This window comes from Drosophila simulans, chromosome 2L, assembly GCF_016746395.2.
Source record: "Drosophila simulans strain w501 chromosome 2L, Prin_Dsim_3.1, whole genome shotgun sequence".
NCBI classification, from domain to species: Eukaryota; Metazoa; Arthropoda; class Insecta; order Diptera; family Drosophilidae; genus Drosophila; species Drosophila simulans.
In genome coordinates this window covers 5469282-5491413 of record NC_052520.2, presented here as the reverse complement: position 1 = coordinate 5491413, position 22132 = coordinate 5469282, and the positions used below count along the sequence as shown (strand labels likewise).

The following is a 22132-nucleotide window of genomic DNA, read 5'->3' as shown; positions in this document are numbered from 1 at the left end:
TGGCTATAGCCATTTTAGCGGGAATAGCTCGATAACCCGCTAATTGGTGAAAATATGACAACACTATTTTTATCGTAAAACTAAACAGCTGATTAGAATTCTTTTTTTCGTAAAGTACATTTATTTGTTTTTTACCATAGATTTCGGCGTGAACGATGTCACGGCTAGCTTTATTGCGCAATTTGGTCACTCAGCGGCAGAATTTGTTGCCCGCCAACTTTGCCAGGCTAAAATGTGCGGCTGCGATGCACTGGAGTCCACATTTGCGACAGGAAGCGTCGCGCGGTTTGTTCAACAAACTTCTCATTCGGTTACATCTGAACTAATTAATATATTATTTATGTAGGTGGTGGCGGATCCCTTCAACGGTCGCAGGATAACACCCAGGTGTCCACGGATGTGCGCCCCATTGGCGAGAAGATCAAGGAGAACACTAAGACGGCCAGTTATACGGCGATTATAATCGCCGGATTAGGGGTGACCTGCGTGATGTTCTTCGCCATATTCCGAGAGCTATTCTCCAGTGAGAGCCCGAACAATATATACGCGGACGCGTTGAGCCGTGTGGTCGAAGATCCGCGGGTACAGGATGCAATTGGCGCGCCCATCAAGGGATTCGGCGAGACATCCAGGCGCGGTCGCAGACAGCATGTGGCGCACTCCAGCTACGAGCGCAATGGAAAGCCTCACATGCGTATGCAGTTTTATGTGCAGGGCCTGAGGAACAAGGCCACCGTGCAGCTGGAGTCCAGAAGGGTATGAATGAGATGAATAACTCATTGGCCTCATTTCACTAATCCACAATTCTTACAGAGTGGCTGTGGCAAACTGGAGTATCGTTATCTGTTCGTGCAATTGGATCACTATCCCCGCACCACCATCATCCTTGAGGACAACCGTGCATTTGACCCCACCCCCGAGCCAGCGTCCGCTGGATCTTCCTTTGGCAACCTAGCCCTGATGTCCAATAGCCGGGATAAGTAGGCGGATCCTTCCGATCTTCTCCTCTCCTCTTAAATTCTCTGTACATTTGTTATATTTATTATTTGACTGACAATGAAATTGCATTGGGTAACCAAGCAGAGTCATCTTTAAGTTATTCGCCAATCGAGAAGTTGTCCATCTCCAAAATGGCGCCCGATTGGTGTCAGTAGAGCTTTTTCCACGGTATGATCTCCCAGGAGCGAACGATGTGGCGTCCGAAGAGAAAGTCCTTCAGCTTGTTCATTATGTAAAACGAGATGCCGAAGAAGGAGGCGAAATACAGCCAGAACTGTCCAAGCCGCTCCCAAATGCTAAGATGATAGCGAGCGGCAACTTGCAGCACGTCCAGCTCCAGGTCAATGATGAGACCAGGTTCCAAGCGCGCTGACGTTTCTCTGTAGTATGTCTCCTGCACGGCCAGCTGGAAATAGGCTGGATTCGCCTTGACTTGCGCTAGCAGGGACTCCATCTTGAACTGATCTATATTTCCGTTGGTAGAGTTCGTATCCAAGTGAACCTGTCTGAACTGAGTCTTGATGTTGCGTCCCGGAAACGGGCAGGTGAACTCCACGTATTGCTTCAGCTGCAGCTCTCCCTTCAGCTGAATGTGTCCATTTCTGAGGCGAGCGTGCAGGGGAAGCTGTAGCTGATGGGCCAGCACGGACGGAGGCGATAGATCGCACTTGTGCTGCAGTTCGGCTTCAAAGAAGACTAGCAGATTGAAGCTGACCAATCGCGTGGGCACATCCTGCAGCTCCAGCTGAAAGTGCGCCCGATCTGTTACGCCATCGTAGTCCACATCCTCTGTCCAATATCTGGTGGTGGTGCAGCTATTTGTATAGCTCTCCATTTGCGCATTAAACTGGCTGAAGCTGCTGCAGGCGACCAGGGATTCCTCCTCCTCGTACTCTCCCTGATCCGTTGTGCCCACGAATATGTACTCGTAGTTGAACTCGACATTCGGCTGCTCGTACAGCACCCTCGATTCTGATATCCCAGAATAGGGACTCAGCAAGGACACGAGGAGCACGGGCAGCATCACAGAAAGCGCTATGAAGGCCAGGACCAAAAGCGAGGCGAAGGAGCACAGCGAGTTCTTGTACACGATCGCCGTGTTTGTCGTGTGCAGCGGAATAAATTTCATCTTGTCTTCTCTAAATAAACCTTTTTTTTTTGAGCACCTGCTTGCTTGACACTTGCCACTGGTTTGCTATGAAACGAGGTTTTCGTTGCCAGGCAACGCACAAAATAGAATTTCCACCACTGATTCCATTCAAGCCCATTTTTATAGGAATAACACAGTTATTTATTTATTTTACTATTTAGTTATTTAGGTATTAAAGGAAAGAAAATATCTTTGCAGTTTAATAGCTTGAATTTTGCGCCATAACGCTGACATTGTTTTTGATAAATCGATGAAGAATATCGATATGTACCAGGACACACGGATATTATCAGAAAGTCCTAGCAATCTATCGATAATTATGGCTGTTTTAAATTCAAAAATATCCTGGGCATCTGATAACTTTCAATAAGAAGAAGCTCAATAGTTATAAGAGCAAAGGAAATTTATAAATATAAGCAAGTTTCTTAAAAATAACCTCCCCTACCCCATTTGTCTCCTACGTAAGTGAATGAATGAAACCTCTTAAATCGCTTTATTAGCAACTGGCACATCCTCAACTTGAACTTCTTCCAGTTGCGAGAAGATTTAAGCTTCATTCCCTTACAACGCACATCCGTTCCGGCTTTAAGCCGATACCAAAAAAGTATTGATTGCACATAATTATAGGATTTGGATGCGGGCCCTCTTGAAGCTCGCACAACCCACCGACTAAAAAGTGAAAAGTGAGCCTGCAGCGCGGGGCAGTCGGGGGAAAAGTACGAAACTGAAGAACGGAACGCATAACTTGGCCAACATTTGCTCATAATTAAGACGGCCAACTGGTTTTTAGTTTGGCTGCAGGAGGCTCGAAATGCTTTCGTGTGCACCGCGTAAAAATCGGAAGTAGCAGCTTTGCATTTAATGCGCTTATTTTAAAGAGTGTTGAAAGCGGAGGGCTCAAAAAAAAGCAAGAAAATCTTACTATATATGTGCATAATTGGTCGGGACTTTCGCCTGAGGAAAATTATGGAATGTAATGGGATACTTAATACGATATCTGACACGATTTGCAGCAGAAAGTTATAAACTAGCAAAAATTGCAAGGTGAAATAAGTTAAGTAAGAAAGTTCAAAGTTTTATGTTTTATATTTTGGCTCACACTTCCTTTTTGAAAGTTTATTATAATATTTAGTTCAAAAGCTAATAGAATATTTAACATTTCCTAGAAGTAAACTTATAATAAAGACCTTTTTACATTGCCTGTCACCTTTGCAAGTTTCCGGTTTAGTTTTGTTTTTTAGCCAAAAACTTGGAGTATTTACCTTATATATTCGTGTCATGTCAGATTGGCTAACAAAGTTTTTGGCTTTTGCTGTGTGACATGTGTTTTGTGCATATTAAAAATGTGTGGTAAAAATGATGAGCTGCCAGTCGGTGTCACAACTACCGAAAAATGATGAATAAATAAAAGTGAATCACATTTTGACAGTTACGTCAGCTTTATTTGCGGCTGATCCTCTGACACTTTACCCACAAAATTATTTCGCCCGATTCAACAGCGTAGCATCCTGAATTTAAGTAATCCCCCCATTCCTGCTTATCATCCAGCGAAAAAAAATCAATAACTTTTCTACATTTTCTTTCTCCACATTGCCACGCCATTTTACAAAAAGGCCGAAAAGGAAAAAGAAATGGGCGAAAAGTTGGTATGTAAAAGCCAAGATGGCAGACAAGCAGACAGATAGGGCGGGGTATATATACGAACATATATATGTATATATATGTATGTATTCAGATGATACGAACACAGTTGGAATTCAGCTCACGGCCCCAGGACAATGCCAGCTCTGTGCCCATATATCCTTTTTCAACGAAATTTCAGCTTTCACTCGTTTCGCGTACGTGACCGTGTTGCCACCAAGGAGCTGTTGAAGTGGCAAATTCGCACAGCGCCACCATTCCACTGGCTCGCTTTTGGGCGGGTGGTTGGAGGTGGGTTAGCGGGTGGTTTTGGGTGGTTTTTGGGCGGTGCTGGGGTCAGAGTGGTGGTGGGTGTGCGCCAGGTGGGCGCTGGCAAAAAGTAGCAGTTTATTAGGCGCACCAAATTAACGTAGGACTACTAATGACTGCCACGCCAAACTAACTAGGCAGGCGAAAAGTTTGGAGCAAGGAGCAGCCAGTAGGTGGGTATACGGCTCCATGGCAGTGTCCTGCTAATTAGGACTAGCACCAAAAGGTGCTGGCAGTCTGGAAAAATTGTAATTCAGCTGATAAGAAGTAAGTGGCACTCAGCACCTTACCTTATCTAGGCTGATATTCCAAAATAAAGTTGGAAAAATATTTGAAAATGATCTTAAATTTAAAAATTATGCTAGTTACTTAGTTTTTACACCATGTTTAAGTGCTTATGATTGTTGTTAGAAAAGGTAACAAGTTGAAGTTCGCGCGCTAAAAAGTATGCTACAAAAACGGTGAAGAATTTTCTAGCCAAATACAAATTGTTTGGGATATTGGAAATGACTAATATTATAAAACTATTGTTTTTAAAAAACAAAGAAAGCCGCTGGAGCCAACTTATGCCACTCACTCGAGGGTGTTGAGCACTGAATGCCGGTTGAAAGTGATTACAACGCCTGCGCGGATTCACATCCTTTTTGCTCAGTCCAATGCGAATTCCCCAAACCGACACCCCTTCAACTGGATGCTGGAATGGAAGGAAAGAGGGGAAATGCTTTCCCCGGAAGCTTTCCTTTTTGCTGGCGCCCAACTCCCCAAGGAAATCAAAGGGAAGCACAAAACGTATGGGTTACGTTGAGGTTGCTCTAATATTTATGCCGGGTTCATGTCTCTATCCGAGCAAAATTCCCCTTACAACACTCAAGTGGAAAAGTGTTATAGATGTGTACATGAGCGGGGTATTCACTCAAGAAGGCCACAGGACGAAGGATGCATGACGAAGGATGGGGATGCTGGCGAGTTCCTTTGCTGAACTATATTTGACAATCAAGCCGCAAGCATATGTTACCCGATAATTTGCCGAAAGTTTTAATGAAAGACATGGGACTCATTTTTCCTGCCACACTCTCTTCTTATATATGTGTGTGTGTGAGTGAGCAGGAGTTAATGTCCTTTTTGTGTGTGTGCTGCTCAGTCGCCATTTTGTCCGTGTATGTGTGTGTGTGTGTGCCAGCATATTTTGATGAGCTCGAGAAAAGCAAGTGTCCTTTTCCGAGAATTTCCGTCTTGCCGTTCGTTTGTGGGAGTGTCTGTCCTCGGTTTATGCGTATAATTTCCATTTTATAAATGACTTTTCCGGACGAATTTTCCGACTAGCCGCAGGCCACTGTAATCACGCCATATCTGTTGAAAGTTTACAACTTTTTGCCAGCACTTTTGGAATACAAATTGTAAGGGGTTAGTTAGCTCGAACTTTTGAGAAATTATTGCGTGTCTAGCTTAGCTTCGAATTGTTAAATAATATTGCACACAATTTCTCTTAGCGAAATAGAAAATATAGAAATACATAACTTTCCTTTAATTTCAACATTTGTGTGCTAACTTCAAAAATATTTAAACATTTCTCCATGGATGGGAAATGAATGAAGGCATAAATAATGCAAAATACAATGAAAACAGCAAAGTTTCTGTCATTTCCGCTGTGACAAATCTGTTCAGTTAGCATGTTGCTCATTTTAAAAAATATAAAAAATGGGTTTTCGGTTACAGTAACGAAGAGTAAATGCTCTCAAAAATATAATTTATAAATTTCAAGGCTTCGATACGTCAATTGTTGGTAAATTTTAAATCCATTAAAATTTGTGCGGTAAAGGACATTATAAAAAGATTGGAAAATATAAATAATATTGAAAATATAAAAATAATTGGAAAACATGGGTGGATACCCACTAAAAATCGCCACCACATCCCGCTGGGCAGTGGAGCAGACGACTGAAAAGTGGACATGTTCGTGGTCCCCGGAAAGTGGGATGAAAATCGTTGGAAATTTGTGGGGGGGGAGTGGGGGTGAGCCATGTCATACAATTTTTCAGTTGTTGTGACTTCCTTGGTCGCCGTTGTTGATTTTTTTCGCCCCGCAATGGTAATAAGCGTACAACTTTGACAGTTTGTTATCCGCATTTGTTCGGTGGCTTGCAGTTTTCATTTGCCTGGTTTTTTTTTACCCCCCACTCTTTATATTTTTTATTTATATTGTTTTTGACTCACTGCTGCCATTTTTTTGGTTGTTGTGCCCCCAGCGAGCACCTGTTAAAGTTGCCCGACTGACAGCAGCGGCACTTTCTAAACGGCTCACCCGGGAGCTGCCGCATGATAAGCGGTGTCCACGAAGGATCTGCCAGGACCTCATCCCGGTTTCATTGTTTGTCCGCTTTTTTGTGGGTGTACCCAGGCAATTAGAACAACAAGAAGCACTTAAACAGATGCATGTTATTTTGCGGTTTCCCCAAAAAACATTTTTTCGGACACGTTTTCGTGTGCTGTTGTTCAATACTTTTCTCACCTTTTTCCCAAGCGGAAGTTAACGGTTAGGGTTATCTTAACCACTTTTCCGCTTTTTTGGGCCACGCACTTACCACATTCTTGGTGGTAATTATAAATTTAAACATTTAATTGATGAATAACTGCGGTTGGAATGGTAAAAAAGTACGCATGTCGACCACAATTAAGGATCACTTATGTCAAGTTTATGACATGGAATTAAACGAATTGAAAATATTTTCATATGTTACATATGTTGATTTTTTTTTGTTTAAAATGTTTTAAATGTTTATACAGAAACAGGTAATTTCACTGTGGACTGCGTACAACGATTATAATGGCCAAAAGTGCTTAGGACGGAAGATTCATCTGCGATACGTGTTCGGGTTCTCCTAATCGCCTCGACAACAACAACACCATATCCTTGGACCACTATATCCTTGTGCTAGTCCTGCGACATCCGTTGTCCAACCAACGAGCAACGAACAGCAATTAAAACGGATTAAAAAGGCAGCAAACTGATTTATGAGCCAAGGAACTCAAATAACGACAATACGACCACTGAGCCCAGATCCCCGCCAGCCACCGACCACCAACCACTGACCAAGTGGCCCTGGGCATCCGTTTCCTAGTCCGTTTCCCAATCCGAAGCGGATGCTAGTAGTGGTCCGCCTCAGTCGAAATTGAAATAATTGCGCAGCGAAGCAATTTAGAAGAATCACTTGCCATTTTCCAATGCGTTCGATGCCGGTCTTGTCTAATTGAAAACATAAGGGAAAGTTGGCGATTCGAGCTCGATTTTTGACATACTCTGTAGATAGTTTACAGCCCCAAAAAGATAAATCAATCAAGTTAATCAGGGTATTAAGTGAATAAGACAAATAGTAAAATAAACAAGAAATAAGAGAGTTAAAAGGAGGATTTATTCTACATATTTTAAAGATATAACTTTGTAGAAATTAGAGGCAAATAATCAATATAATACTGTACTGTATATTATACTAATCTGACTTTTATATCGATATGCAACATGGGTTGTATTAGAAAGTCTAAAAATATTTAGTTTTATATTTATAACATCCTGTACCATCTAGTAATTCTAGTAATGCCTCTATTGCACGGTATAAATATTAGGCAGCAAAGCGATTGGCTTTCGCCGATAGTGACTTAAAAAGAAAACTCTGTCACTGTTGCTGCTGCTGCTGCTGTTGCTGCTGCAGCTGCTGTTGCTATTGTTGCTGCTGCAATTTGGCGCATGGATGTGGCCAAGCGGAGTCGTTCATGTATTTGGAATTTATAACCGCATATAGCGCACATAAATCCAGCAGCAGCGGCAGCAACAACAAATCGAACTTTATGTGCTGCAATGGCTGCCATATGGCCGTGGCATGCCACGCCCCCAAAAACTGGCGGCACTGTCGCCAAAGCTATTGCCACCGTTAGAAATTGCTGCCAGAGATTCGAATTGGAAACGCTTTCGGTTTGGGGCTTAGGTGTGTGTGTGTTGTGTGTGGGTGGGTTTGGTGTCCAAAAGGGCGAGGATTGCTGTGTGTACAACGCTTATAATTGCTTGTTGCTGCTGCTGCTGCTGTGGCAGTTGCACGCATCTCTATCTGCGACACCAGGGGCCTCCCACACTCGGCTGGCGTGCTGTAAAATGTAAAATTCCAAATAAATGGCCACGATGTTGCTTCTGCTGCCACTTAAGCGCCTCCACCATGTGTGTTATGGCCTAAAGTAAATCTTCATTAGATTTGCCAGAGTAACCAAAAGTCTGATGCTGCTGCTGCTGCTGCAGCAGAGCCATAAAAAGCAGCGCAACTGGACATGAGTATTTATGGCCACTTTTGTTGTCATTTTAATTGATTTCAATTTTTGTGCATTGAACAGCAGCTTCTGGCAGATAAGGACGAGTTGCAAGACATATGCCTGCCTTCTCCCTATTGATTCGTTTGTGCAGCTAATTTATGCCACTGACCCCAGACAGTAAATATTTGCAACTGCATATGCGCTGGAGAGCTTTTAGAATTCAATTCAATGTGCACTTATTTATGTGATAAAGAAAAAAACAAGACATAATTGTGTTATTAATTTCATAAAATTTAATTAGGTTATCCTACTCACATTTAATTTAGAAACCACAAAGGCACCCCGCTTGGGCCCACTTTCCACCCATCTGCCTCGGTGGCAAACTTTTCCCAAATTGAATTCAACTCGAATTAAATGGAATGTGACTCGAGTGACCGGCGGGTTCAACGTTCAAACTGATCCACAGTAAATGACAGCAGCTGGTGCCACAATTCGATGTCTTCGGGGTTTCCAAGGTGCCACCCTCCTCATCGGTTACCAGCCACTTTACTCCACTCATTACCAATTGATGAAGCGCACACGAGAGTGGAAAACACAAACTTTATGAAATTTTGTGGTTGCTACCGTTTCTGAAAAATGTCTGCGGTCCCATTTGCTTGTGGCCCATAAAAAGCCCAGCCAACCCCTAATTGTTGTGGCCACTAGCCAGTGGACTCATGTAAACCCGGCCATGTACAATGCAAAACCGTCTTCTATATATATATATATATACTCGTGTAGCAGTAAAGTTGTGAAAGAGCAATAAAGATGATTAAAATGTAATTATCCTTAATATTCTGACGAACGCACACAAAAAAGGAAAGAAACTTTCGGGCTGGTTAAATTTTAATTGATGAGCTCCGGGGTTGAACTTTTTAAACTCTTTCCATTGGGGAGGATTGAAGAGGGTTTCTTTTCTTTTTCGGCTACCTGCAGTTGAGTGCAAATTAATTTGTTTTGAAAATTTGCCAAAAACTTTTGCCTGGGAACCTTTTCTTGAATCTTGAATTGGGTTCATTTCGCTTTATTTCGTGCGAAAAGAACAACTTACACTTGTTACGGCAATTATTGGCATTTTCCTCGGTTTTTCCCAGTTTTCCTTTGGGATTTGCCAAACCACATACAAAATCAGGGGAGTTTTCCGAATCCACCCTTTTTGGGGTGGCATTTGGTCAACATATTAATCACATATAGGCACAAAATAAATTGAAATGTATAAATGGGTATATCAATTGCATGGTGTACAATGTGTTTGGATTTTGGTGTGGGTGGGAAATTCTTTTCAATTGTCGTGGCTGCAGGTTGGGTGAATAACGCACATGTGCAATAAATTAGGTTTTTGCCAAGCGTGTGAGTCATAGTAAAAATGTATCTTATGGATTTGTTTATTAATTCTTTTTTCTTTCTTTCTAATTCTTTTTTACTAAATGTATAACTAAACTTTAATAGGTATGCGGCTATAATATCACAGCAACCACAATAAAAATGACTAAATTAAACGTTAACTTGTCCTCGATTATACAAATCATTGTGCTTCAGTTTACTGCCGTGCTACAAAAGAAATTATAATTCCAATCTTTTCGATTATACGGTTTTATGCTCGAACGGAACCAATGAATTTATAATATCCATCAGAAGTGTGGAAAACATTAGGTGCCGCCAGAAGAATGAAATAAATAGTTATGACCACAGAAATATGTGATAAAATATGCTGCATATTTTGGGTTGGCAGAAACATAAAGAGAAGAAATGGTCAGAAAAAACCACTAAATCGAAAAGTGTGAAGAAAAGTATCAAATAGCCTAAAAAAAATAAACATAAAAAGGCGAACTTCAACCACTTTGGCGGCCTCTTCAAGTGACCCCAACGCGACTTCGACGAGCTGTAAGAATATAAAAAACGCAACATGAATCCTTCAGCCGCTCGAAATTAAAACGGCATTGTTCGCTGATCCACAAAATGGACACGAATTTAAGTGGGAAATTCTCCACCCGCTGAGCGACGCGGCAGGATGTGTGTGGAAATGCTGTGAAGAAAATGATTCGAGAAAAACATAACTGAAAAGTAATAATATGCACTATGGCATGCTGTCTCATTAGCATTTATGGCGCCCAACTTCGGGCACAGAACTTACGATCGAAAATATTGGAAAATCAAATGGTATATTAGACTAAAAGAGTTGCACATAACTATAATCTTTCTTAAAATAATTAAAGTATGATCTTTTACAGAAATATTATGAATATTATAAATATATTATTAATATATTATGAATACATTATGAATACATTATGAATACATTATGAATATATTATGAATATTATCTTTTAAACTATTTATTCACCTACATGCTGTAGGTATGCTTACTCGTTCGTAGGGATTGTAATACACCTTATACATAGAGAAGTGAACGATATAATATCGCACTAATTGATGGGGCCATCCCACCACCCACTCCACCCAATCCACCCACTCCACCCACTAAATGATGGCTGCGACGTGCCCACGGCAATACCCGATCAATATGCATAATCGGCGTAATCAGTGCGTTGGCTCAGGTGAGAGGGGTTGACTGATTGGGAGGTGTGGGGAGTTGGGGTCGTATGACGCCGATGAGGTGTGTTGCCGTTATAACGGTGTTATGTCGTTAATGTGCAATTGCCATGTTGGCAATACCAATTGCGTTCGCACACTCGCACTTCCACTCGCAATCACGCATCCAGAAGCAGTTGCCTGAAATTGAGGCTGTTAAATTGTTAATGGGGTAATTTCTTACCCAGAAGGTACAGTACGTGCTCGCTAAGAAGGCACGGGGGCGTGGCAGTGGAGGGAGGACTTGGCTAACCAGCCTACCGTCGTCTACTTAATAGTTGTGAATACAGCTGCCATATTGAACTTAGTTGGCATATGTTTGGGCCACAAGCTTTAGATAGCAACTTTTGGGGATTTAAATTCAAGAAATAGTACATTTCTAGTGTGAAAATACTATAATCTAAAAGCGCGTATGAGTATCTTCTCTTCAATTAAATCATCTTAAAAATATTGAATATAATGAGTTGGTTAAGTTGCTTAAAGAATCAAGCTGAGTTCTGGGCGGATTTGTAAACTGGTTTATGTTTTTTACTATTTTTTTTTTAAATCTTTTGCAAGGTGTATACGCCCACCCACCTGAAGATGGTCCGGTGTTTTTTGTTGTCTTTCTTACTGCCGGCGACGACATGCTGAAATTCGCGCGCCAATTTAGCACTTGTCATTTGCCTGGCACTCGGCATCGCCCCCATCCTGGGCATTTTTGGATAAGTAAGTACGAGAGGACTGCGATGCGCAGACGTATCATTTTCATTATAAATATGGCAATACAGGGGGTTGCACTCGGGATGGGTTGGGATTGGTAATGGTATTGTCATTGGGATTGGGCTGGATGAGGCTGAAGGGAGGGAGGTGAAGGTGCCCGGCATAAGCCACGAATTTATGACATTTTGATTTGCGTGAAATTTGCTTTTGGCACGCATGCGTCCTCCACAATCCGTGCTCATGGGTGCTCCTCATCCACACTGATAAAAAGTAAACATACATTTGAATATTAAGCCAAACTAGGTATTTAGTAACCCCATTCAGACTATTGCGAGCTATACGGATAACTAGCATATCTACTGAATCGTATAACCCCCTAATAAAGGTGAGTACCAACCATTTTTTTCAGTGCATTCCACCTCAGTGTCACGTGCTGCTGCGACTGCTCCCTCGACTGCTGCTGTCGTCGTCGTTATCCTGTTCGTTCTGTGTCACATTAAATGCGCTTAAGGCGCTAAACAAACCCGTCCGGATCGTCCGGATAGTGAGGCTTGAGCTGGATGCTGAATGCTGGATAGCCTGGCATGGGAGTGAGGAGACTGGACCCGGGGGCCCACCTATGTGTGCGTGCGGTTGCCACATTTAGCGTCATCGTTGGAGGTGCCCATGGCTGGGATTCTCCTTTTTTCCGCTTGCCAATTAAAGCGAAATATGCGCGCATGCGCAGCAGATCCAGATCCTGGAGTGTCTTCCATGGAGCGGAGTTGGGAATGGGCATGAGGTTTGGGGCACGAGGTGCCGGGACAAAGCCTTGTATGCAACACACCATTTTTTGACATTTTTATGAGCAGGCAGCGCATATATCAAGTTGGAGCAAACAGTGGAACGGACTCGCCAGTTGGATTCGCTTTGAGCTGCGGGTTTTGGGTTTGGGCCTGCACTGAACATTCCTCACATCAAGTTTTTTGTCTGCACTGCATACCCTGTAAATTCAGAAGCTACGTTCGATTTTTTAGGAATTTTATTTTATTGATAGGTAAATTAATGTGATATCTCCATAATAATTCATTTCAATACTGCTAACTTAAAAAGTATTTGATTAAATTAAATAAGTTTTAAGTTAAATAGAAAGGTTTAAAAAGTATTTAACATTTTTTTTAAATTTATTAAAGAGTGCCCAATGCTTCCACCTAAAAACATGCCCCATCTATATTATTTTTCTTGTGTTTATTTTTGTGCGGCGCCCACGTAAAAGTTAAAGAGGCGAGAGGCGCATTTTGCCCGGGGGCGCCAGTTTAGTCCATTTCGCGCCTGCGCAGACATTCACAAAAAAAAAAAAGAAAAAGAAGGGACATCCCCTGGCCCCACTCACGGAATCCTCCTGCCAAGGGGACATATATCGTGCGAATATTATTTATACGCGTTTCGACCACAAGGCACAAATGAAACGCAAATATTTATCACCATTTTTGTTGTGCGCATGAGGCTGGTTCTCCTCCAATGATATAAGGCATTTTCACTGCCGCTCACTACCATTCCCAATCCCAATACCACTGCCATGCCCCCCTTAACCAGGTCGAAACAAATTGAACTGTAGGTGGTTGCTGACCGCTTGGCCTCTGCTGTGTTGGCCCTTGTCATCTCCCGTTGTTATTTGCCTCATAAATTTCCTCACCGATTTTTACGCGCTTTTTCGCTCTTGATTTGTATTTGTATTTTAAGTTTGGCGGGGGAAAAACTTTCCGGAGCTCTGAATTATTGAACATGGCTGCGATTTATGAGCCAGAGAATTTTCTGGCCAGCGGGGGAGGGGAGGAGCAGGGGCTGCAATGGTGGTCAAATGGTAGCACAGCGAGCCTAACCCGATTGGCTGCAATTTATTTGTTGTTGGTTACGGCCATGTCAAAATATGTGTGATATGCAAAATAATGAGTTGCTGTGGCTTACAGACCGCCCCACATTTAATTTAAAATGTTACCTTTATTTTTTTGTGGACATTGGATAAGGTTTTACGACATTTCCGATTGGCAGCAAGATAGAATTTTATTTTACTTGTTTAAATATTATAAAAACTATTAAAACCAGCTTTCAATTTATCTGTTCTGCTTTCTTAAAGTTTCCGTCTTATTTTTCAACTCGTTCTTAATGCTGACACACATTTTTCATGTTCCAACTTAACCTCAATTGCCATATAACACATTACCACATAGCCCCGATTTCTGATCGAGATATAAGAAAAAAATCAGATTGCGTGCCTTGACAAACAGAAACGCACGAGAGATACCAATCAGCAGCATGAAAAATCCGAAGAAAACCAAAAATGTTTATTAAAAAATTACGATACATTCCCGGGGCCCCTTGATGATCATCTGTCCGGTGATCGCATCCCATCCGATGCGATCCAATCCCTTCGAGAGGCTGCAGTGCACATTAAATTGTAATGCATCAATAAAATTTGCCTGCAGCAAGTTCCCAAAGCCATGCTACGAAAGTGTTAACTTCGATATAACTTGCCGCTCTATAATTATGGATGGTTTTTTCGGTATAATTGCAGCCGGGCATCGTTTTGGGTTTCTTCATGGCTGGGCTCTCGCCTTTCGGCCCTCTTGGTCTTGGCCTGGTCTGGTTTTGAGTGTTTCAATCACAGCCGCTGACGAATGGCAGTCGCTGCTGTTGATAGCCCCCCGACTGAAGGTATCCGATACCCACTAGCATCCAGATCCCAAATCTCCGGCATCCCTAAGATGTGCGTGCATCTGTATCTGTATCTGCATCCATGTCTGCTGCACGGCAGCCGCTTGAAGTAGCGCAAATTCATTTATCTAAAAAACAAGAAAAGAACACCGCTGCCGACACGCCGATCGATTCTAAGGTGTTGGCCGCTGCTTTGGGCCACAAAAATAAAAAAAACTAAAGGAGACCCAAGTAAAACCGGTAATTTAGGAATATATTCCCAAAACAGAACACTGACCAAAATAGGGGGCAACTAAAATAAACTTAATACTACTTTGTTTAATGAGCAATCTATTCTAATAACCATTTCTACTGTGTTTAAAAGATATAGAGAATTTAGCATAATAAATCGATATTATAATTTGATGTTTGTTATGCTTCTCACTGCGATTTTCTGACAGTGTAGGAGCAAACTCCACACCGTTGTCGACGCTTATGAATCATAATCACAATTTCTTCTGGGCCTGGGTGTGTGATGATGATCAATGATCTGAAAAGTGTTTCTTGGCCGGCCAGTTGGAGTTTTTGGAGCTGAAACTGGGGGTTTATGACGCGGTTTCTGGCCGGCGGCTAAACGTGCGCTCGCCTTAATTTTCAATATGTCTGGACGGCGACGATTCCCCAATTCCCCGATGCTGATGCCCGTCATCAGAAACCGGCGACTGGGTCAACGCTGATGGCCTTTCGTTTTTATGGCAGACACATAGGCACCTTACGGCCAATTTATCGAACAAAAAAACACCAGGCCGCGCAGAAACCGAAATATTCGTGAGGCACTTTTGTAGGGATATGCAGGATATGCGTGTCGCAAAATAATTTGAAAAGGGGCAAGGGAAACAAGGGAAAGGGTGTGAGACCAATGGAATTTGCAGGTTTTTTATTAACCAAATTAGAGGTCAGGTAGGAAGTGATATCGGAATTCGAAGATATTAAAGAGAGAGAATGTTTTATGAATCAATTAGGGTGTAAATTTAAGGAAAATATATATTATATTAATATATATATAAATTTCTAATATTTAGCCTTTTAAATTACTATTTCAAAAGTGAAATTAGCCACTTTTGCATAGGCTCTTAAATGTTCATGGGCTACCAATTTAGTGGCAGCAGCTACACGCATTCCAGCAACCATTTACGCAATCATTAAGCACGAGGCTAATTTGTGTGCCACAGAATTCAGAGATGTTGGCATGTTGCACGTGTTGGCCAAGACGGACAAGTCGGAGGAAGTGCATGGTAGTGAAAGAGGAGCCTGGAATCTGAAATCTGAAATCTGGACACTGACAGCTCCAGTCGGCATAAACCCCTTGAATTATGCACAATTATCGGGGCTACGGAAAGTAGGTGCGATGAGCGCCTGCCTGTCCGAGTTGAGCAATAAAATAGCAAAAATAATTGAAATGTAATTTTGTGAGGCTGCGTTGAAGCATCCGATTGAACCATCTCCATCTCCATTTCCCTTTCCATTTCCATCGGCGTGTCACTAATTGGAACTGCCTGCGAACACTTGGCGCCCAAAACATATACCTGTGTATATAAACTCTATAGCTAATCAAAATTCCATAAATTAATGCATTTAACGCTGCATTTTTGGCCATATCGAATGCCTTGGTATCTCCGCATCCACTGGTAGTCCATTGGTAGCATCTATTGGTTCGTGTTTTCAAAACATCTCAAAGATCTCCGAAGATGGGAAAAATTGTGCGTGGCAAAATGCGCGTGAAATCGTAATTGACTTCGGTAAAAATTGTTGTGCAATTATCTTGATTAGTAACGAGTGGAAAATGCTGTTTTTCCTACTATGCTGATAATGTGTTGAAATGGGGATTTACTGAACAATTGATTGCTTCATGCGATTCGATTTGTGTGCCATCTGAATTAAAGGTCAAACGCTAGATACAACTTAAAGTTTTTATTGGGTGCATTGTATAACGATTCAATAGGCACCTTTACACCTGCCTATAAAAATATTAATCACATATGTTGGAAAATTAAATATTATTGTTATTTTAAAGGCAACATTTCAATGCCGAGATCTTTCAATCATTGTTTTCATTCGCATATCTTTGTTATTTGACAGATCACAGTTCTGAATGCTCTTGATGGCTCTGCTGATGTCTCAAATCCAGTTTTAATCTCATTTCTATGCCAGACAGAGCAAGTTTTTTAGATTACTTAATTATATATGTAGAACACGACTAATTTATGTGCGCCTCAATCGGCAATCTTTCCGCATATCAAATGGCAGAAAAGACATGTGTTTAGCTTTGGAATTGACCCAGAAAGGCAATAAATTTCGCCACACTTATGCGAATTTATTTAACATAAATGCCAATCAACGCATTTCGTTCTAAATAAAAGAAAAAATATATTAACAGCTTGCACTTATTGATTAAAAATTGTCAAGCAAATGACATGGCAGCGAACAGATATAAAATCCCCCTTATGCAAACTGATAAATATAATAATGAAAACGAGGTAAAAAAAAGATACGCATGGCGTTCGAGACAAAAACTGATACAATATCCATAACTCTGCCACTTTACGAGCAATTAATTTATGCGTTGACAATTCTAATGACTCTTGATATATTCTCCCCATCTCGGTTGCCGTAGTTATTGCCGTTCCGATCGGCATTAATATACATATATACACATATATACATAGATTCGAATGCACAGAATGAAGCGTGTTGTCTGTTTGGAACCTGTCATCCCGAATCCGAATCCGAACAAAGCGACAATCAAGCTGCGAATAATCATATAATATTAATAATCATAAAACGTATTGAAATGGGCGCTAACTAGTTGATTTGATTAAAAGACCAGCGCACCTTTAGATTATCGAATTCTTGCCCCGTGTAATCAGATATTGTGTTATATCTCGCTATATGTGGTGTTTCTGACGAGCTGTTGGATAACACTTTGGATTTCTGACCCGTCAACTGGTTTAGGCTCATTTGTAGCTGCTAAATCGAGTATTTATTTCGAAAGGGAAAAGGAACAGTTTTTAAGACCTTTTAATTGCATTCTCGCATATATTTGCATCTTGGTAGTATAAATAAATATACCTTTCAATAAAGTAACAATTAGCTTAATAAAAGTTATAGCTAATAACTCAAAACCTGCTTTGAAACTTCAAATCTGAATAATTTCTAACTGCACTGGTCAGATTATTCATATTAGCATTAACACAATAATCTTTAATTTTTTCGAAAATGCGGCAATGCTCAGGTGATAAAAGGCAAACAACCATAAAAAAACGAAGGAACGGATTTATGAGCTCCACTCTTTCTGTGAATAAAATATAATTAAAATCTATTAGCAAGTCTTCGGCGAAAAAGATTTCGGCTGTCAAAAACACCAACTTTGTATGAACGGTAGGGAGTGGGATTTTAATGGTTTTGAAAGCGGTTTTAAAATCAATTTCTGCGAACGCCACTTGGCACAGTTCTAAATCAAGCGAAGCGCCCCAGTTTGACATGTGTGCAACATTGTCGCTGCTTTCAGCCATTTGGGGCAATATGCAATACGCTATATTCCCTTTGTTTTAATGAGAACAGTGGAAAAGGGGTGCAAAAATTGTTTCATAGCCCGTCATAAATGTCGGCAGCGGGGCCTTTGGCCGGTGCACAATTTCATCTGCCACAATACATGTATATATGAATATATATATATACCAAGTCCGGTGCCGCCGCAATTTGCAGCATCTTCATCTTCGGCGAAGGAACAGTCGAGCGGTGCTGCGTTATTATGATCTTTTAATAGCCCGCAATTTTCTCACCTCGCAAAGTGTGAATATTATGGTGTAATTGCATCAACGCATCAACTCCTACCAATTTCAGGCTGAGGGCTAAAAAGGCCGCTCCGCGCCAATTGCCAAAACCATACCCATAGCCCACAATCCCCAGCACCGCCAGCATCCCAACTCATACCCGGCCCATCTCATCCTGCCGAGAGGTGGACAGGACCAGAGCGATCCAATGCCGCCGGGGCCGGCCCCATCATAACTTCTGTTGGGGCCGCCAAATGTTGTGGTCTCTCTTCGGTTTGCACTGAAAGAAATATCTTGAAGTTATACAAAAAGGTGTGAAGAGAGCACAGCAAGTTACAATATCATTATTTGGCATTTAGATACATTTAATACCAAGTATCTACTGCCTACGAAATTCTGCTAGATATGAGATACATTAGTAATAAAAATGTGATATATACTTAGGTATATTTTTGTTTTTAAAGGTTATTTTTTTCAGTGTTCATATGGGTTTGATCTGCGCATGTGGGGCGTTGATTGTGGTGCAACTCCTTCTTTTCCGAGCCATTCCGCTGCCATTTGGTTGGGTTTTGTGGATTGCCGACAGGTTCATGTTACCTGATGCGGTGTCGGTGCCTTCTCTTGTCGATCCGCTGCCTTTTATGAAATTATGGCAATAGTGCGTAATTATTTTTTGTGCTCTTAATTTTTGAGAGGATCTTTTTTTTCGGGCCAGAGGAGAGAGGTCCGTTTATTGAAATTACTACCTGCATTTATAACATTTTTTAGGCCATAAAGCGGATCAGTAGGTTGTTCGATGCGTTGATTAAAATAAATACCAATTTAAATGGCACTGATATAATAATTTCAAGTAATTAGTTTAAATTGAAATAAAAGAGAAATCGTGGGATAAGATAACTAGTTAATAAGGTTATATTTATAAGCTATTAAGTTGATGCTACTACTATATACCTTTTACCTGATCAAGTTTTGGATGTATATTTTACTCCCACACTTGGTTTAATGGGCCTTTTCCTTACTTGAGCATCTAGCCATGATCAGCTAGGCTCAACGTCTATATCCAAACCAATTAGAGTCGCATTTTTGCAGCCGGGGCAAGTTGCTCTAATTTGCTTACAAGCTCGTGGCTGTTGCTGCTGCCACTTTTCTCGATGTTGCTGCTGCTGCTGTTGCACGCATTAGGTTCACACCCAGCAACATTTTACTTTGCACATTGCACACAAATTGTCGCTGCAATGCAACGCTTGTTGCAGGCACACAAAACCAGAGCATCCTAGCTGCAACATTTGCTGCTCCCGTTGTTGTTGCTGATGTTGCTCCCGTTGTTGTTGCTGCTGCTGCATGGGCTGTTGATACCAATTTGATGGCATAATTTCAGCATGCCCTGCGGCCATATAAATTTGTATGTTGCTGTCGTTGCCATCGCCCTGCTGATGTTGCTGCCGCTGTCGTCCCTCCTCCGATGCCGCTGCTGTGTGTCGAAGATGTGGCAAATTTAATGCCAAACAGCGGCGGCTGCCTCGCATCCTGGCCGGGATTTCAATTTTATGCCCAAAAGGTACGTCAACGTGGCCGGGCTGCTTGTCTTGCTTGCAGCACGCCGCATAATTGTCGGTGCTCAGTCGCCTTTTGATACCCATGAAGTTCGTAGGTGCTCGTAACAACTATTGGCTACCCTGCAAATCCATATTATCAAGTTTTTCTTGCCAAATTCTAATATAATATAGCATTCCTTGTTTAATTTCAAACATTTGATTACTGGGTATCCAACTGTTCGATCTGTGTCCTTATTCTCATCCACGGTAATTGCGATTGCCTAGTCCAGAGATCGCCTGGGTTAGCCATCCGTTCGGCTGGATGGCCACGCTTGATGACCCCCGGAGGTGTTAAAAATTGGAAAATGCAAATGCATAAAAATAATTTATTTCGCTAGTTGCACTTCTAAGTTGGTGCCGCCATCAGCCGCCTTGTCGACGCTGGGATTATTCGGCGGCTCTGGATACAGTAGCTGACACAATTGTCATTTCGGTGGCTCCACCGAGCTGCGCGGTGCAATTACAGTCGCGGTGAGAATAATAGGTTTAACAAGTGTTTTCTATTTGTTAAATTTCAATTTAATTATACGTGTTTTCTTACGAAATGTATGCTATTAGTAGTTTCTTTTTGGAGTTTGATGGGTAATAACCAAAAATACAAATTGTTTATAAAATCAATAACAAATTTTGACCTAAATTGTAGTTGGTGTTGCCGTATTGGCCGCGTGAAAATCGGCTGGAAGATTTATGCCGCCTTGGCAAGGCGTACCGGCTACTGGTTTTGTACATGCGCTTTTATTTCCATACCGCAAGGGTTTTAATTTCACACCAGACGCCGCTTGCCAGTTGGTAGTTTCCAGTTTCCAGTTTTGGCCGCTTCCTTGGCTCCTTGGCTGTAGTTATGTTGTCTATTATTGGCTGTCAATATAAATGTCAAAACGTGCCTCTTAATGGCCTTTCAAAAGGCCGCGCGATCGCCAAAGTCCGCTTTGGCTAAATTTAATTAAAAAAAACTGCCTTTTTCCTTGCTTCCTCTTGTGGCCAAGAAAAAGGAAGTGCAATTCAATTACAGCCCAATACTTGGGCATAAAAAAAACCTCAAGGCTAATTAACTGCAATTTCAATTAGTTTTTCACCAACAATATTTCATCAGTCCGTACATATCCGTTGTGTACTCTGTAGCTATACATATGTATTTAACTGGGTATATGATGGCTACACCCACTCATTCAACCAGCGAGATAAACATAAACGCTCTGTTCGATCGTAAAAAACGTAGTAAAGTTGTTGGTAATTTGTAAAAGAGCGCGTCGAAAAGTTTTGCGGCACGAAAATGGTAGCCAAAAAATGTTGTGTTATGTTGTGCCGCCATTTTGTTTGTGGGTGGACCCAACACACACACTTATGTACGAGGTATGTATAAATGGGTAGGGTGATTCATGATGTGAATAAATAAAAAAACGTATATAAAATTACTTTAAATTCACAAAAAAGTGTTAAAATGTAGTTTTTAGTTATATTTATTATTTAAAATAAAATGTATTTTAATTTGTATATTTTACATATTTTTAATAATTGACTCACCCTCGTGCAGAACTCAATTTATATAAATATGTTCATCTCGTTTGCTCCTTTTCGGGTGTGGATAGGGTTTTGATAAACTTTTTACACATTATACGGGTAGCATTGTCCCTCCGCCCGGAAACGCTTAACCCTCTCTTTCCGCGGAGTGGGTGTAAAAAAGTTGAAAGCGGACTTAATGGCGCCACTTGTGTTTAAAATTTATTTTATGATGCGCACGCTAAGCCACAGTTGAATTTTAAAATATACCCACATCCTAGGTCCTGGCTTATCCTTAAGGGAACGGGTTCGCTGCTGCCCGAGAGGAAAAACTCTTTCGAAAAAGTTTCGCGCTACTTTTTCGTATGGCATTGAGAGTGGGAGGAGATGGGGTTTGGGTGCCGGCAGGGTGGTGCGGAAAATGGCATGTTAGCATGTGCCTTGGCTGTCAAGAACGCTGCGGGGCTTAACGAAAGGATTTATGTATCAACGCTTTAAAATTTGGCTCAGATAACGCGCGTTTAATTGGCTCGGGGAGCGTGTGCAGGCCGGCAGAACTTATCCTGGCTCCTTGCGGCCCCCGCCCATTTCCCATTTCCCCCCTCTTTCACCCGCCGAGTCTCTGGGGCTCGTATGATTTCCGCATTTTTCCAAACCCCCCGCATATGTATTCGGGTGTGCTAACTGCGCTCAAATCTTTTTCAAAACTGCGTGTCGCCGCTTATCTCAGTTTTAGAAAATTGAGTGTTGGTAGAGTGAAGGTTTAAAATAAAGTTGCTTACCGGAATTTTGCCATAAAAACT

General features: G+C 41.5%; 2 protein-coding genes across 2 annotated transcripts; one reads left to right on the top strand and one right to left on the bottom strand.

Annotated features, from left to right (window-relative positions):
- Positions 1-56: 56 nt before the first annotated feature.
- On the top strand, positions 57-1079 carry LOC6731081 (mitochondrial import inner membrane translocase subunit Tim21). The gene is made up of 3 exons (XM_002078203.4): positions 57-285; positions 347-756; positions 814-1079. The coding sequence occupies exons 1-3, from the start codon at positions 156-158 to the stop codon at positions 982-984; spliced, it is 711 nt and encodes a 236-aa protein (XP_002078239.1). The 5' UTR covers positions 57-155; the 3' UTR covers positions 985-1079.
- LOC6731080 (transmembrane protein 231) lies at positions 1019-2214 on the bottom strand. The gene has a single exon (XM_002078202.3). It carries the CDS (start codon positions 2126-2128, stop codon positions 1148-1150), a length of 981 nt encoding a protein of 326 aa, XP_002078238.1. The 5' UTR covers positions 2129-2214; the 3' UTR covers positions 1019-1147.
- Positions 2215-22132: the final 19918 nt, after the last annotated feature.